At 58.5% G+C, this 16,861-nt stretch overlaps 7 protein-coding genes across 7 annotated transcripts; 2 read left to right on the forward strand and 5 right to left on the reverse strand.

Annotated features, from left to right (window-relative positions):
• Nucleotides 1–911: 911 nt before the first annotated feature.
• On the reverse strand, nucleotides 912–5,430 carry CH63R_02904 (SNF2 super family protein; the record flags this gene model as incomplete). Its single annotated transcript, XM_018297879.1, has 3 exons — nucleotides 912–1,151; nucleotides 1,210–5,238; nucleotides 5,341–5,430. 3 exons carry the CDS (start codon nucleotides 5,428–5,430, stop codon nucleotides 912–914), a joined length of 4,359 nt encoding a protein of 1,452 aa, XP_018162695.1.
• Nucleotides 5,431–7,058: 1,628 nt separating this feature from the next.
• On the reverse strand, nucleotides 7,059–8,831 carry CH63R_02905 (WD repeat domain-containing protein; the record flags this gene model as incomplete). Its single annotated transcript, XM_018297880.1, has 1 exon — nucleotides 7,059–8,831. One exon carries the CDS (start codon nucleotides 8,829–8,831, stop codon nucleotides 7,059–7,061), a length of 1,773 nt encoding a protein of 590 aa, XP_018162696.1.
• A 542-nt stretch (nucleotides 8,832–9,373) lies between these two features.
• CH63R_02906 (Galactonate dehydratase) lies at nucleotides 9,374–10,722 on the reverse strand (the record flags this gene model as incomplete). Its single annotated transcript, XM_018297881.1, has 4 exons — nucleotides 9,374–9,809; nucleotides 9,913–9,969; nucleotides 10,159–10,390; nucleotides 10,566–10,722. The coding sequence occupies 4 exons, from the start codon at nucleotides 10,720–10,722 to the stop codon at nucleotides 9,374–9,376; spliced, it is 882 nt and encodes a 293-aa protein (XP_018162697.1).
• A 328-nt stretch (nucleotides 10,723–11,050) lies between these two features.
• Nucleotides 11,051–11,986, reverse strand: CH63R_02907 (uncharacterized protein; the record flags this gene model as incomplete). Its single annotated transcript, XM_018297882.1, has 1 exon — nucleotides 11,051–11,986. The coding sequence occupies one exon, from the start codon at nucleotides 11,984–11,986 to the stop codon at nucleotides 11,051–11,053; it is 936 nt and encodes a 311-aa protein (XP_018162698.1).
• An 805-nt stretch (nucleotides 11,987–12,791) lies between these two features.
• CH63R_02908 (bucentaur or craniofacial development) lies at nucleotides 12,792–13,990 on the forward strand (the record flags this gene model as incomplete). The annotated part of the gene is made up of 2 exons (XM_018297883.1): nucleotides 12,792–13,156; nucleotides 13,234–13,990. The coding sequence occupies 2 exons, from the start codon at nucleotides 12,792–12,794 to the stop codon at nucleotides 13,988–13,990; spliced, it is 1,122 nt and encodes a 373-aa protein (XP_018162699.1).
• Nucleotides 13,991–14,220: 230 nt separating this feature from the next.
• On the reverse strand, nucleotides 14,221–15,122 carry CH63R_02909 (DSBA-like thioredoxin domain-containing protein; the record flags this gene model as incomplete). Its single annotated transcript, XM_018297884.1, has 3 exons — nucleotides 14,221–14,789; nucleotides 14,846–14,989; nucleotides 15,089–15,122. 3 exons carry the CDS (start codon nucleotides 15,120–15,122, stop codon nucleotides 14,221–14,223), a joined length of 747 nt encoding a protein of 248 aa, XP_018162700.1.
• A 515-nt stretch (nucleotides 15,123–15,637) lies between these two features.
• CH63R_02910 (Short chain dehydrogenase) lies at nucleotides 15,638–16,836 on the forward strand (the record flags this gene model as incomplete). The annotated part of the gene is made up of 4 exons (XM_018297885.1): nucleotides 15,638–15,731; nucleotides 15,822–16,012; nucleotides 16,089–16,421; nucleotides 16,525–16,836. 4 exons carry the CDS (start codon nucleotides 15,638–15,640, stop codon nucleotides 16,834–16,836), a joined length of 930 nt encoding a protein of 309 aa, XP_018162701.1.
• Between the last annotated feature and the right edge of the window lie 25 nt (nucleotides 16,837–16,861).

A 16,861-nucleotide genomic window follows, 5' to 3' on the forward strand; every position in this document is an offset into this window, starting at 1 on the left:
GCGACCCGAAGCTATGAGTGAGAGGGAGAAAGAGAGCGATCGATGTGAGTGAGGTGCGAGGTGAGAGGTGAGAAGTGAGAGGTTCAAGGCACCGCCACCACCCCAGCCCCCTCCATTACCCAAATTGCAAATCGATACATTGGGCACGGAATTCAGTGAAGCTCTTCGCGGGTTGGCAATTGGCAATGGATGCGTCCCGCATTAGTTTGATCATTGGGCACCCGTATTGCAGGGCCCTTCCCTACAAATTTCCGAACATCTAATTACCTACCTAGCCAATCCATCCATTGCAGGTCCCAAGAGCAACTCACCCATACAGTCAGTCAGTAACTAACCTCTGTGTGGATGGATGGATAGCACGGGTTTTACCGTACATAAACCGACTTACATCAACAACACTCGCCAACACATGTTTGCCTCGGTCAAGTAGAAACGAACGAAGGAGCTCTTAATACATCATGCTCACATCTATTAAAATACATTTGCTTGCTAGTCTAACAAACTTTGCGACCCATCTCTGCCACCGTTTGAGCCGATGTGGAATCCGCCGCTCCCCCTCGGTCGCCATCCACCACCCCGTTCAAACAACCCGACAACAGCCTCTCGTCCTCTGCGGCCCAATTTATGGCCCATGGTATTTGTATCGAGTGCCAATTCCCGCCGTAAAACCTGTACAATGTTCCAACCCTTCCCAAACCAGTACGCCTGTAAATGTGCAGCAGTTTTTGATGATCTCACGGTCGTTGAGTCGTCCGGCGCTTTGCACTAGGCCAGCTCTTGACTGTACGCCATCGCCGTTTTTTGTTGTTGTTGTCGCATCAAACCCCGTAGAAGACAAAAAAACGTACTCAAACGTCATCAAACGTCAAATGTGATCACTTAAACGTCCACGCCTATCAGAGTCGATCCGGCTACTCCTGGTCGCTCGGAGCACCGTTGCTGCCTCCGTTGCTTTCGCCGTTCGCTTCTTTGGCGCCGTTGGAAGCCGAAGAGATCAGCTTGATTCTCGTGGCCGACGTTACCGGTTGAGGGGTTCCGACGCTCGCACTGGCGCTGGGTGCCACAGACGCCTCTTTGGGGCCATCGCCCTCAAGCTCTTGCAACTCCGGGTGCTCCTCGAGTTCCTTCTGGAGCTGCTCGTGAAAGAATTTCTGCGGCAATGTTAGAGGGTTGTTCGATGACACACGCGAGGCTTCTGCTTTTACTCACCTGTAAAGTCAGGGAATCCTGGTACAGAAGTGATGCCTCCTCGTTGTACGTTTGGCAGTTGCTGAACATGAGATCGACATCCTTGCGCATGTCGCCGAGGCTATAATATTGCTGCTTCTTAATCTTTTGCTCGATCTGCTTCATCGAGATGGGGGCTTGAATGATCAAGTAGTAGTCGGCGTAGTCGCGCTTGGGAGGCAAAGCAAGGAACGGTCCGATAATGATCCGCTTGCCTGCCACCGACTCGTCGTCATCCTCCTCAGGGGGCTCCGGATCGTCGACCTCAAGGTTCATGAGTCCGTCAAACAGGGCACGCGCGCTTGTCTGGAGGGACTGGCGCTGCTGGGCCGAGATTCGTGGCGCTTCAGACCCCGCCGACACGGAGACCGCCTTGGGTCTGCCTTGGGGTCCGCGACGCTTCTTGGCTGGCGGCTCATCCTCGCCATCGTCTGCCTTGCGCTTCTCCTGGTTCTTGCTGCCGGGCTTGCGACCCCTCTTTTTGGGCGTTTCCACTTCCTCGGTGCTGGCGCGACTTACCGAGGGGGAGGCATCCGCGGCGTTCATCACGGCTGTCCTCTTGAGCCGGTTGTTCTCCCTCTTGTCCTTACGTGCTTGCTTGCGCGCAGCAGCAGCCTCGGGAGAATCGTCGTCGTCATCGACAGCCATGAGCCACTGCTCCTCCGTGAGGCCGTCGTCGTAGCGAACCTTGGTCCGCTCACGGGCTCCGCGTCCAAGACTCGTCTCCACCTCCTCTTCCACCAGGCTGCCGTCGCCCAGATAGATGTCGGGGAGTTCGTCCTCTCCCAACAGACGGGGCTTGGCCTTCGCGCCGGCCGCATCGCCGTAGATTGGGTCCTTCCTCCGCTCCTCGTCGAGCTTCTGGAAGACAGTCACCTCGTCGTCGCTACGAGCGAGGAGCAGGTTCAACTCCTCATCGTCCATTTCATCCTGCTCTCCCGTTTCTGCAAGGTCGGCACTCTCCAAAAGGGTTCGCAACATGGCGTCACGATCTGTTTCCGTCGATTTGTTATCGAAACGACCGGCCTGGATGACCTTGCCGTCCATGTCGAGCTTGTACCTGGCTCTTTCCAAGATCTTCTCTTCGACCGAGTTGGAACTGATGAGACGCAGGATGCGAACCTCGTTCTTTTGCCCGATACGATGGGCACGATCCTGGGCCTGTAAATCTTGATGAGGGTTCCAGTCAGAATCGTAGATAATGACGGTGTCGGCAGTCTGCAAATTCAGACCAAGACCACCGGCACGTGTCGACAGCAAGAACATGAAGTAATCCGAGTTCGGAGCATTGAACTCGCGCAACAGATCGGAACGCTCGTCTGACTTGGTCGTACCGTCCAGACGGAGGTACTTCATGTTGCGGTATCTCAGGTAATCTTCCATAATGTCCATGATCGCCGTCATCTGAAAGAACATCAGGACGCGATGGCCCGTAGCCTTGTACTTGGGCAAAACCCGGTCCAAGAGCTCGAACTTGCCGGCCGTTCTCCAGAGCAAGTCGTTGCTGATGCTCATGGGGTTCATGGTGTTCTCGACTTCGTCAAAGACGAAGGGGTGGTTGCAGAGCTTGCGAAGCTGCATGATCATGTTGCTCAGACCACGAGCACCAGCCTTGCCACCCTGTCCGTCGCTGACGAGGATCTTGTTGTGCGTGACCATCTGCTTGTACAGCTTGCTCTGCAGGGCCGAGAACTTGCACTTGATGACCTTTTCTGTCTTGTCCGGGAGGTCCTTTTCGACATCCTTCTTCAGACGACGCAGCAGGAAGGGTCGCAGCACCTTGTGCAGGCGACGAATGACGAGAATCTGCTCTTCTTCCGTGAGGTCCATCTTGTCCTGTCCACCCGTGTTGGCAAAGGGCGTGTTGAACCACTCGTCGAAAGTCTTGGCGGATTTGAAAATAGTGGGGAGGGTGAAATTGAGCATGGCCCACAGCTCAGTAAGGTTATTCTGCAGCGGGGTACCCGTCAAAATCAGGCGGAATCGGGTGTGGTAGTATTGTTGGATGGTGGACGTAAGCTTGGAGTTCTGGTTCTTCATACGGTGACCTTCGTCGATAATCATGTGGAACCACTTGATCTTGCTAAGAACCGGCCGGTCCTTGATGATGTACTCGTATGTCGTGAGCAGAACTTGGAAGCGTCCCTGGCGAATCTTGTCCTGCTGTTGCTTTCTGGCCAGAGGAGGTCCCTTGTAGACGATCTTGCTGACGGACGGGGCCCACTTCTCGAATTCAAGGGTCCAGTTGGTCAAAGTGCTGAGTGGCACGATGACCAGATAAGGTCCTTCCTGCTTCTTGCGCTCGATGAGGTACGTGACCAGACTGATGGTCTGGATGGTCTTGCCGAGACCCATCTCGTCTGCAAGAATACCGTTGAGATTGTTGTTGTACAGTGAGATCATCCATTGCAGACCCTTGACCTGGTATTCTTTGAGCCTGCCACCCACGAGCATGTTGGCCTGCTCGGTGACCTCCTCCTTGATCTTGTGGGCAACGGCATAGTAGTCAATCTTCCTTCCGCTCGTGTCGTCTGCGTCGCTCTCGTGCTCGCTCTCCTCCTCTTCCTCTGGCATCTGTTCCTCGCCAGTTTGTTCCAATAGAGCCTTCCTTTGCTGAGACTTGACAGAGGCGGCGAGCTGGCGTAAGAACCCGTCGGTCTGTCGCAGAAGGTGGGTGATACGGGTGTCCTTGGCTTCGTCGAGCAGCTTGAGATATGCCTCTTCGTCGTTGGCCTTGAGGGCTTGCAGACGCTGCTTGGCGGTGCGCTCGATTCTCTTCTGCTCTTCCTTTTCAATATTGTAGTGCTGGGCGAACATGAGCTTGTTAAGCTTGCTCGACTTATTACGCTGGCTTGCGGCAGTCTGCTGGATCTCGTTCCGGTGTTGGGTGATGGCCGCGAGGAAGTCGGTGTGCCTCTTCTTCTCACGGTTCTCACGGATATCGCGCTGCTGCTTCTCAAGCTTCTCGGTGATTCTAGCCTCGCGAACCGTCATCTTCTTGGTGCGGCGGTAGTTGGAACGGTTGGTGGTCATAGCGAGGTTGTCGTAAAACATCATCGAGCGGCCAATCTTGTCGCGCATTGCCCTCTGCTTGGCGTACAGCCCCAGACCCTTCATCTCAATGATGGCCTTGACCCTGGCGCTGTCGTCCAGTTCGACATCGTCCGCGGTGGTGTCCCAGTGAGCGATGTTTGCCGGCGTGCTCTTCAGCTCGGCGTAACGGTCACGCATGCGGTTGAAGATAATGACTTCTCGCTCGTAGCGCAGCTGGTCAAAGTCCACACCGGTAGGGAAAAGTCCAGGAATTAGCTTGCGGTTCCTGCGCTGGGTGTGTTCGAAGTAGCTGATGGACTTGCGGATCAGGTTGGGGTCGTCGTAAGGAGACTTGACAGCCTTGAACGTTGGGCCCTGAACCTCGGGAGGTTCAGACTTGGACTCGACGCCATTCGGACCAGGCTGTGCGGAGTCGCGAGAAACGGGTGCCGGTGTTGATGAAGCCGCCATCGCGGCGGCCTCGGCGGCGATGGCTTTCCTCCGCTCGCGTTGGGTGAAGATGGCCTGCTGCATCTGCAAAGGAACGCCAGCATTCTTTGTCAGCAACTTGAATGCATGGATTTGTTGGCGAAGCAGACTCAGTTGCTGAGGGTTGAATTGACCAGCGCCAGGACCGCTTGACGGAGCCGATGTGGTTGGCGAGCCGGCGGCGGCGACCGAGGTATTTGAGCTTGCAGAGGGAAGGGCAGAGCCGCCAAGCGCACTGGACGCAGATGGTTGTGTTGACTGTTGCTGCTGCTGAGCGGGATGCGCGCCGTTGACAGCGCCATTGGGGCCACCAGCCTGCTGCATCTGTCGCTGCTGTTGCATCTGCTGCTGTTGCTGCTGGTGTTGGAGGAAAGCTTGTTGTTTCTGTCGTAGACGCGCTTGTTGTTGGAAAGACAGAACGAACTGCTCGGCCTTGATATATTCGGGGTCGGTGGTGGGGACGCCATTTTCTCTCATCTGCTTAAATTTCTGAGGCGGCCGTTAGCATCAATCATCGGGAGAACAGCGTGGCGTTCCAGCGTCAATGGGATGCAGGCGCGAACGGGGACCAATGTGCAGGAAAGTTCTTACGTTGAATATCTCTTGAGCCTGTTGAGGAGTGGTGGCGGTCATGCCGGCGCCAGGGAGCTGGACAGCAGGGGCAGCCTGAACGGAAGCCATGATGGGCAGTGTGGAATACCGCAAATCTATTGACTGCGTGAATCTCTAGAGATGCAACGGCTATCTCGCGCGCATTATCATGCGAAGGGCGCCGGAGGTGTTGACGGGTGGAGCCGTGTTCAAGGTTGGTCGCGCCGGGCTCGTCGCGAAATGAGAGACTTGAATGCTAATAGTGACAGTGGACGGGTTGGAAATGCGGCGCGTCGATTGGAAACAGAAGGCTAGGGGAGGGCGACGTGGTTCGGTGTCGGCAAGCGCGATGGCGTCGTCAGAAACGGAGACACGTCAGTCGCGTGGGAACAGGTTCACCGAGATGAAAAGGATGGAGTTCGGCGACGGAGGTTGATGGAAAATGGGGGAGGATGCGAATGCGGTGCCGCGAGGCGTGGGGGGGGGGCCGGGAGAGATAGTGGTAGAGAGAGGAGGGAAGAAAAATGGGTGGCAGAAGAGGGAGTCGGACGCGAGGCGAAAAAACAGCAGTTTTGGGGGGAGGGAGGGAAAAAGGCGCGGCGTCGGGGCGTTGCCTCGAGCGGGAAGCGCGAGGAAATCGCGTTGAAAAGGTTGCTGGACACTTTCCAAGATGGGTGTCGATGCCTGTAGAGGGGGGTTTGGCGATTTTTCGATGCGCGCGGTGCCGGTTGAGATGGAGAGGTGAGGACAACGACAAGATTCATTGATGGTTGGTGCGGTCAGTCTGTGAAACTGCGGTCCCCGTAATTCTCAGCACAGGAAAACATGATATGTGCCTGAGGCATAACACGCTAAGCTGATTATGTACAAGCGAGGGCGCTCGGGCCAGCTCTTCCTTGATTCACTGGACAGTCGTAGGCGGAGGCGTAGGCGCAGGCATAAGTCATAAGCACACAAGCACAAGCGCAGACAAGTGGCGGCCTGCGGGCAACTGGCCGGCTGTGACTTACTTCGGTTACTATCCGGGGGGGAGCGGCCATACACACACACACACACACACACACACACACACACCGTTGGGAATGGGAGGCGCCTCAAACCGTGGTCTGCTGTCAGTCGCGTCGGGTACCTTACCGGCTGCCCCATCCACCAAGGAATGCCAGATCCACGCCGCTTGGCATCTGTCGTCTCTTGTTTTCGGTAAGGTAGGGAGGGTAGTGAAGAATAAGAGTTGCCAGCAGATCGGGGGGGGGGGGGGGGGGGGGGTCCCGCGTCAGTCTCCCGTCGCCTCCCGTCCGTCCAGTCGCTTGCTCGTTGGCTATAGTATAGAGCACGCACCCCGGTCCTCGCCCGGATGAGTTGGCCGCGGTGGGCATGTCCACACTCTCCTGCAAGCGCTTGCGTGCGCCGCCCTGCGTTTGACACCTGCTCCCGGCGAAGCTAATCTGATGAATGTCGAACAAGTGGAGAGATTCTCTAGGAAACGCAGGCCGCAAAGAACGCTTGCCACCTCGGTTTCCCCAATGGCCTGCTGCTGGCCCCGTTGGTTAGCTCGCACTGCTCCATCGAGACTGATCCAGCCACTGTTTGTTTGCCCTTCCCTCCTCCGAATTTAGACTCATACACACCCTCCCGCCATGTTCCCTCACAGAGTACGGACACCACGAGTGGTTGCCGAGGCGTTATGCAGCATCCCTCCCTCCCTGCCCCCCCATTCCTCACCGCCGCGCCTTCTTTTTGTCCGGGCCTTCATCTTCGTCGTCGCTCACATCCGCATACTGGGTGACCGGCTGTGTTTTCTGCCACGCAGCGGTAAACATCGGGTCTTTCTGCGCAGCGTCGGCATACTTGAGGAGCGCTTCTCTGGGGTCTTCGTGGAGCATCTTGGCCAGGGGAATGTTATCCGCAATGTGCTTTTCGTCGGGTTGGTTCCTCATGAATGGCGTCTGCTCCAAGACAGCCGGTCTCCTAGGGTCTTTGGACTTTCCTGACGCCGTCACTCCCGCGTTCCTCCTGCCGGCCATCACACTGCCCGGCGTGACAATGGAATCACCCGACATGCCCACCGACATATCCGTCGTCCGGGACGGGTCGTCGTCAATGTGCCGCTTCTTGGGCGCCCGCGACATCACCTCGACGGCGCCCCGGGAAGACATGGTCGGGCTGTACAGCACGTGCGTCTCGCCGTTCGCCGAGCCAGTGATGATCTGGTTAATCTTGGGGTGCCAGTTGACTGTGATAAGAGGCGCTCCTGGCGTGATTGGCGTCACGTGCTCGGGGCGCAGGTTTCCGGGGTTCAAGATGTGCAAGTCGCCCGTCGCAGAGCCCGTCAGGATGCTGGTCGAGTTTGGCGAGTACCTAATGTTGCTCATCGGGAAATGATCCGACGTTGATGCATGGTCCACCGTGACAAGAGGCGTCTTGAACTTCCGTGTGTCCCACAACTTGATTGTGTTATCGCCTCCTCGCGTGACGACCATCCGTCCATCGGACGAGATGTCGATGCCCCCGGTCCAAGTATCCGGTTTGTGGGCGTCTCGGATCTCGGCCGTAGGCCTCGAGAACGGGCTGTTGCCGCTGTACATGACCAGAGAGCCGTCGAGCGCGGCCGCAACAAGCACGTTGCTGCCGCCCTGGGCTGGGGCGCCCCAGGCGACGGCGGTCATCCTCGTTCGGCCTGCGGACCCTGCTGCTTTTGACTTGAAGACAATCACATCTCGCTGGCTGCGCTTGTTGTTGATGTCCCAGATGCGGAGAGTGCTGTCGGTGCCGGCAGTGACGCAGAGGTTCTTGTCCGTTGGGTGCCAGGTTCCCGTCGTGACTTCCGAAATGTGGCCCTTTGTGTTGTTCATGTCCCTCAGGTACATGTCGCCCTTGACGAACTCCGTGATGACGTCGCCGTCCCTCGACATGATCTTGGCCTGCGGGTGGGCGGACACGCAGAGAAAGACGCTGCCGGACAGGGAATTGAACTCGACGTGGTGGATCGGGTGCGATTCGGCGTTGGCGGCAGAGGACTTTGCCTCCCACGGGTCGACACTTCGAAATGCTCGGAGAGTGCTCGGCGTCATGGACGCGAAATCGTGCAGGTTGATTCTGCAGTCGAGCGACGCGGACACGAGCCGCCCGCCAGCCGGGTCCAGCGTGACCGTTGTCACGGCCCTCTCGTGGGTTTTCAGGACCAGTTCATGCGAAACAGGGTAGTCGTCGCCGTCCTCGGAGTCGTCCGAGTCGGAGTCGCCGCTGTCACTGTCATTGGAATCTGAGTCGGACTTCTTCTCTTTCTGAGCAGCTGTTGGAGGACCTGCGGATTCCTCGTGGGCCGTTCCCGCCGAGGGTTTTTCTGCCGCTCTGCGGCTCCGGTCGATCTGGGCTGCAATATTGGCCTCCTTGGACTTCTTCCCAAACGAAGCCGGCAAGAATGCGCGCATGGGGTCGTCCTCAGCCAGCTCGGGGCCGTCGACCACGAAGTCCTCGCTGTCGCTGCTCATCGTGGCGGTGGTCTCGGAGTTGTAGAAGGAGGAGGACGAGGAGGAGAACGAGGGTGTGTCAGGAGAGAAAACCGGGAAAAGGATAATTCGGGTAGGCGCCCAAGGGTCTATCTAGGCGCACCGCACGGAGGTGATGTCAGGTAGAAGCACCGCGCGCCAAGGGTCCTCTACCTGCCTACCTTGCCGAGAGTTAGCGCTGCGTTGGCGTTGGCGTTGGCGTTGGCGGAGAAGGGTGGTGGTCATAGCGCCCAGCCGTCGCATTTGACCTCACGACAAGCACGTCTGTCAGTTGACAGTCCACCAAGACACTCTACTCCCTCAGCGCGGCAACTGCCATCACGGCGGTTTGAGACGTGTAACTGAAAACATACCGAGATCAGACACATGCCGTACTGCATCCCGCTCTCTGGAAAACGGATTGGAGATTCTTCCCACCCAAAGCCAACACATCGCAGGCGAAGGGAACCGCTCTGGGCACCTGAATGAAGGGGGCCATTTCGATCCACCCGTCTATGGAGTGCCCCTCCCTCAGGCCCCCTGAATTACCGAAAGTCTTCATCTCTCGAGACCCGAACTACAGTATGAGAAATACGCCATACGTACGCATCCCTCGATCGCAATTCACCGCTCTCGGATCTCCCCGCTTGGGCCGTTGAAGCTCGGCGTGACCCAGATCTCGCAATTCTTCGACAGCGCGTGCACCTTTTCCTCGTCCGTCTCGATCCACAGACCAGGACCCCTCCGGATGTCGATGCAGCCGTCGACGGGGCTCCACCGTTCGGGTTTCTGATGTAGGTCGTGAGGTCCTCGCCGCCGAGCAAGGCGTTGTAGTGGATACCGAGGATCATCTCCCGGACGTAAAAGTTGGGCATGGAGTGGCGACCTGGGACGCTGGTCGCTGTCGAGACGTCGTAGGCCTCGCACATGGCCGCGATGCGGCGCATCTCCGAGATAACCCCCCACGCGAGAGACGTCGGGCTGGAGGATGTCAGGGCTCGTAGACGGGAACACCCAGCCTGGTTCCTGTGTGCATTTCGGTAACGGCCCCTGGCACAAACCAAGCCCGGTTGTCTTGACTTACCCTTGAGGCCTCATAGCGCAATCGACGCCAGACAGGGCGCTCATGAAGACGGCACTTCTACGGTAAAAGTGCTTGCGTCAAGCCGTCTGCCAAATGTTCTCGATCTCGGCGTGCGAGGCTTAGCTTTGTCTTTCCCCTCTTACTCGGCGGCCGCGTTCCATGACTATTGGACGATGTGGTTCTTCTAACCCAAGCCTGTATGTAAGGGTCGCCTCGCTGTGACTGAAATAGCAGCTCTCGACTTACTCGGCGTCCATGCCGGCGGTGAACTGGCTCTTGTGGAACTTGAGGCACCCCTCGACCGCCTGAATATGGTCCTCGAGAATGGCCTCGCCCCATCCATAGTTGCCCTCCTCGTCGGTGATCTTGACAAAGAGCCAGCGAGGAGACGCGCGCGGGAGTATCCAATGCTTTTGTTTGGGGCCATCGGTGTTGGGAATCCCGAAGTGGGCAAGAACTTCTCTATCGCCAAGCGGAGCTCATACGCATCGCAATTGAGACCGTGTATCCCGCCTGATGGTTGTGGGACAGCTCCGAACCAATTTCTCTATGGTTTGAAGAATTCAGGTCCCCGAGGATAGGCTCGTACCAAAGCCGCGAAAGCTGCGTTGGATTACCTCATGTAGACGTCAGGGAACCAAGTCTTCTCTCACGCGTCGAAACGAAAGCTTGTGACGCGATACCGGGACATGGACCATAGCCGACTACAGGGAAGTACACCGGCGAATATTTGAGCTTGTACATCAGCTCCTTTCTTCCGAGCATGTGCAGGACGGTACACTCCTCGCCGGGATTCTGCTGGACGGCCATGTTCGATGTATCGCGACGGTTTTGCCTCTGCCAAGGCGCACTGGTGGACACACCGACAAGCCTATGGGCGTCTGAACAGCCGTTGGTCGATAAAAGTCCATGTACTGACTGACCCTGGAGAAGAACCATGGCGTTGTAAGTACACGTCGGCTGTGATCGGTTTCGGTATCAGTGCCGGCTATTTATCCCCTTTGTTTCCACTTCATAAACTCATATGTTGTCTCTTTGGCATATCCTTTCGCACTGTCATGAGTGCCCAACCAGACACCGTTGATTCCCTTCTCCCTCTCATGGTTTGCCGTCAATGTGCCCATCCTCTATGTGCTTATCATCTACTGGCTGCAAGCCGCCGCATCTCCTCTTGCTTCATCTGCTCCTGGACCTTGAGCCTCTCGGGGATGACCTGCTCCCGAGCCGCCGTGATCTCCCACCCGGGCAGCGACTCGGCGCCCAGGGCCCTCAAGGTTGCCTGCTCCACCAGGCTGTAAGCCCCGTCCGGCCGGTCGAAAACCCTGGGCTGCCTCAGGAAGACGGGGGGGTTTGTGATGATTCGTAGCCGCCGCAGGGGGTTCCACGAGGCGCTATGTAGCATCAGGGGGTGAAGCAGGTAGACGTCGCCGACATCGCCGCAGGCCTCGACGAACTCGCTACAGCCACCGGCGAGCAGGTTAAACCAATTGAGGTCCTTCTCCTTCGCAAAGTCCGGGTCGTCTCTCGGGACCATCCGCGGCGAGACGCCGTCCGGGTGGTCGTGCAGGTGCCTCGCGACCTTACGCATCGCCTCAGGACAGATGAAGGTCCCGCCGCCGCCCGGGACGATGTCGGTGAAGAGCGGGATCACCAGGAGCCCTTGTTCCGGGGAGTCGAGGTAGTGGACGAAGAAGTCTCCGTCCACGTGCCAGTTGTCCAGGCCCTTGGGGTCGGACTCGCGGCCCTCGAACTCGTCGCTTCCGAGGTTGACGATGAGCGAGTCCCGCCACTCCCTCGACTCGGGCGCCACGCGGTCCTCGCCGCCACAGACCTCGCAGATGGCCGCCCAGGCTTTCGGGGCGTACTCGGAGACGTCAAAGGTGCGGTGGTGGGGCATGTTGGTGCGGTGCCTCCAGGTCGATTTATCGTTGGGGTCCATGCCGAGTCGGGTCCAGACGTCTTTGGCGACCCAGTCCGCTTGGTCTTTGGTGAAGCAGTTGCTTAGCTTCAGCCAGCCATTCTGTCTGAAGTGTTCCTTTTGAGCCTCGGTGAGCGGCTCTATTGAGGAGGACATGATTGCGAGTGAGAGTGAGGGGCAGATGTGTTCGAACAGTAGGATGCGGAGGACGGGCGGGACGGCAGGAGACGGATATGAAGGAGCAAAGTAGCCACTCAATGCTCAACCAAGATAATTCAACAATGAATGACGGATTGGGTCGTGATTAAGTGGGTCTCAAACCATTTCATACGGAGGTGAAGAGTGAAAGGTGAGATGACTATATAAGACCCCCCCAGGAGGGGCAGATGCTCCGAGAAGCTAGAACCGACGGCAACGGGATGTGCAGCTTGTGCGGGGAATGCAACGTCTGGTCATTCCGCAGCCGTTTCATTGGACAAACATTGACGAGCCTAGGCGGGGGTTGGATGCTGAGAAGATGCAGACTCGCTAGGGGAACTATCAATCATCCATAGAGTATCCGTACCTGTCAAGGGGAGGGCGTAGATGCAGCCGGCAGGCCGTCAAGCCAGGGTTCGAGGCGCCGGTTCAAGAGTTAGAACAATGACAAATCCCACGACAACCCCGACTAAGGCGTGCAGAAGTTACAGTGCTCTCAATTGGAGAGAGTGTGAAACGGGGTTTGGAGGATCACCAGGCGCATAGCTGACGAAGGGACAAAGAGGGACTGCGGTCCGTTGAGTGGCAGCAGTGAGTGCATTAGGCTGTAATTGGTCACTGACCGGCCCACACCGAAAGGCTTCGGTCAACTCTGTGCCGACAGCAGCCGACCGAACTTTCATTCGATTCGAGGTGCGCGTGCGCGCTTGCAGACCCGCCAGCAGAAGAACCTCCCATTCTCGATCTACGACCAAACCCCAAAATGCCACCCGATCCAATAATTGACGAAGAGGAGTATGAGTCCTCCCAGGACTCGGACTTCGCGCCTGACGACGGCGTTGCAGCCGAGGGCGACTCCGAGGCGTCCGAGTCCGAAGCAGACGGCGACGATGCCGCGACCAAGACGACGACGACCGCCGCCGCCACCACCACCAAACGCAAGCGCGATACCAACGACAACGAGGCCGAGGACGCGGGCTTCGAAAATTCGGGCGACGAGGCCCTGATCAAGAAGGCGACGAAGAAGCAGAAGCGCAGGAAGGCCAAGGATGCGGACGGCGTCCCGGACGAAGAGGACGAGGGAGGCGAAGGCGGGCTGGTCAAGACGCGGAGCATGCGCGCCGGAGAGTGAGTCGAGGCGTCTTGTGTCCCTGCCAATAACTTTATGACTCGAAGCGACCCGTGACTGACGGGGAACCTCACAGGAAGGAGGAACGCAAGACCGCCGTCGCGTCCGGCCCGGTGACGGTCGACGTCGACGCTATCTGGGCGCAGATGCTCGCGGGCCAGACGGCGACGCCTTCGCCGGCCGGCCAGGGCAATACGACCGTGGGAGAGGCCGAAACCCCGGTGACGAAGCAACCCGGTGCCGGTGCCGCCGCCGACGCCGCCGCCACCGAAGCAGAAGCAGAAGCCGCCGCCCCAACGAAACCGGACGGTGTCACGGCGGCAGGCGACCCCGCCGAGACGATCCGCATCAAGCGGACCTACAACTTCGCCGGCAAGGTGCACACGGAAGAAAAGCTCGTGGCGCGCTCCTCGGCCGAGGCGAAGCTCTACCTCGCCTCGCTCGGCAAAGACGCCTCCGCCGCCGCGCTCGAGTCCGGCGCGGACGCGGACGCGGACGAGGAGCCGAAACGCGTCCTCAAAAAGGCCTTCCGCTCGGCCTTTGAGCCCGTCGTCGAGGTCGCCAACCAGCGCCGCGCCGACCTGAACCTCGGCGTCACGCTGCGCATCCAGGCGCGCGAGAAGGCCGCCGCGCAGGCCAAGAAGCTCAACACGGTCGAGAAGAGCAAGATGGACTGGGCCGGCTTCGTCGACAAGGAGGGCCTCAAGGACGAGCTCGAGCTCGCGGGGCGGGCCAAGGGGTCCTACGCCGAGAGGCAGGACTTCCTGGCGCGCAGCGAGGCCAAGAGGGACGAGGAGGCGCGCCGCGCGAGGATGGCCGGCCGCGTGCTGTGAGGCTGAAGGGGGGAGAGGGGCAAGAGTCGCCTTTTCCATATCAGTTCCACGGTTATGAGGTTTCTTCTTTGGGAGGGAGTAATGGGTTCGGCGGTTTTTTCTTTTCTTTTTTCAGATTCTATTCTTTGTTTTACAGTCACGAAAGAGATACCCTGCTGTCCATAAAATACAAAATAGACAACCGCTCGTCGTTGTCAAGCTTTCACCACACACACACACACACATATATACTACAGCTTGCTCTTCTGCGGCGGGAGGATGGCAATGTCCTGGTACGGGACGCCTAGATGGTCGTACAGGAAGTGGAACCGGTCGCTGCCGAAGAACGGCTCCCCCTTGCCCGCGTCGTTGACGGCCCAGAACCACGGCGCGCCGAACGCGCCCCGCTCGATCGCCTCCTGCGTCCTCGCCTTGACCGCGTCCTTGGCCTCCTGCGTCGCGGCGCCCTCCAGGATCTTCCGCACCTCCGCCTCGCTGAACAGCCTGCCCCCGGCGCCCACCTGGGGATATTGCGCGGGCGTGTCGGCCAAGGCCTGGTCCAGGACGTCGGGCTTGGTGAGATTGAGGGTCGGCGGCTCCCAGAAGCAATGAAGGAGCCAGTGCCAGGCCGTCTGGTACACGGCTTCCGGGTAGCTGGACTTGATGACGTGCAGGACACGGAGGATGCGGACCGTCATGCTGCGCTCCATGAAGTTGTCGGGCATCGTGATGTCGGGCTTGCCCACCCGCAATGTGGACCGGCGGGCGTCAAAGTCGCCGTACTTTGCCTTGGCCGGAAGGGCCCATGGTGGTTTGTTTCCTGAGGAATCGGTGAGAATGGAATGGGCCAACGCCTCAGCATCAAGGCTGACTTACCCGAAGCGGCGTTGATGGCGCCGAGCAGGACTGGGTGGATGCTGATGAAGGCAAGGGTGTCAGGGCTGGTGACCGCGTTAGGGAGGAAAGGAGAGCGACAACGAACTCTATCTGGACCCCGTGCGCTGCGAGGAGCTCCTGGTTCTTGATTATGTGGTAGAAAGCAACATAGCTGTACAGAGACGCTTGAGGTCGAAGTCCATCAGCGCTGGTAACCGGTGCGCGGCCTAGACCGAGACTTACCGATGTCCAGGTAAACATCAACCTTGCCGCCCATCTTTACGGGGTTCAATATGACTGAGATGGCGGCAAAATATATGGGCAAGCCGACGAATGAAACGTGAGAGTAAGCGGCGGGTATCTGCAGCTCTTCTCGATGGCGCAATCGTTAGGAAATTAGGAAAAATAAGACGGCAGAGCAACTAAGAGTTGGTTGTGTGAGTTGACGTTGAAGTTGAGAGTGGTGGTGGATGGTGGATGGTGTGGGGAACCTCGGCTTTGAGCAAATCTGGGGTCGGACAGCTTAAAGTACGAGGTACATGACCTCAGACTCGGCGGAACGATCACTAATACGCATCTCTGCCGAGTTCCCGACGACAGAGCTTACTATTCATTGTTCAACGCCGACGTCTCGACTCTTTGGAAGCTTGTGACAAAAGTAAATAATACTGCTTCGTAACTTGGTATTGAGGAGATATCTCAGTCTACCAACAAAACAAAACAAAAACCCGCCGTCTCTATCTAGTCTTCATCCATCATCCACGCAGCACATATCGTCTCTTTTAGACAAAAATGGCCGAATCCAAACCAGTAGCCCTCGTCGTCGGCGCCTCCAGAGGCATCGGCCGCCAGATCGCCATCGATCTCGCGAGGAACGGCTACGCAGGTACGCAGAGCCTCCCTAACTCACCCTACCACTCAAATCCCCCCCTCTTCAGACACGCAATAACTAAATAAACAACCACCACACCGTCAGTCGTCGTGGCTGCAAAGACCACCAGCGATGCCTCCAAAACCACGCCGTTCCCGCCGGACCCCAACTCGCAACAGTCAACCGTCAGCACCGTCGCCCGCGAGATCCGCGAGGCGGGCGGCGACGCGACCCCCGTTGCCGTGGATGTCCGCCACCAGGACAGCGTGGAGCGGCTGATCCAGCAGACAATAGAGGTCTATCCTAACCTATGTCTTCATCTCATCGTTCATCAAATCCCCAAAAGACGTTACTAACACCCCCACGCCCCAGGCATACGCCCGCCTCGACGTCCTCGTCTATAACTCGGGCGCCATCTGGTGGGCCTCGGTCGAAGACACGCCCCCGAAACGCTTCCAGCTCATGCAGCGCGTCAACCCCGAGGGTCTCTACCTGACCCTTCACGCCGCCCTCCCGCACCTCCGCCGTCGCGGTCGCGGCCGCGTCGTGGTCGTTAGCCCCCCCATCTACAGCCGCTTCTTCCGCGGTAAGACTGCCTACGCCATGGGCAAGGTTGCCATGAGCGTCCTCACAAAGGGCCTGGCCATGGACTTTGCTCGCCAGGGCCTGGACGACATGGCCATCACCAGCATCTGGCCCGCCGTGGTACGTTGACCCCTAGAGGGACCCCCCCCCACCCCCCCCCCCCCGTCCTCTGACCAAGGGCCCCAGACTGACTCCAGACGTACCCGTTCTCCCCCATAACCAGGCCATCGAATCCGCAGCCACGCAAAAGTTCCAGGCCGCCGATCCGCGCGAGTCGCGGGACCTGCGTCGGCCGACAATCTTCTCCGATGCCGTGCTCGCCATCCTGCGCGCCCCGGCCGCCGCCGTCAACGGCGAGCTCCTGCTCGACGAGGACTTCCTGCGGGACCACGCCGGCGTCGTCGATTTCTCAAAGTACGCCCTCGTCCCCGGCGCTCAACCGCGCCGCATCATGCCGGCGGCGTTGCCGGACCTGACGGTAGCGGAGCAGGACGACGAGGGCAAGAGGTATGACAGTGCCAAGGCCAAGTTGTGAGATGTGACGGGGTGGTAAGAAATAG

This window comes from Colletotrichum higginsianum, chromosome 2, assembly GCF_001672515.1.
Source record: "Colletotrichum higginsianum IMI 349063 chromosome 2, whole genome shotgun sequence".
Taxonomy (NCBI): domain Eukaryota; kingdom Fungi; phylum Ascomycota; class Sordariomycetes; order Glomerellales; family Glomerellaceae; genus Colletotrichum; species Colletotrichum higginsianum.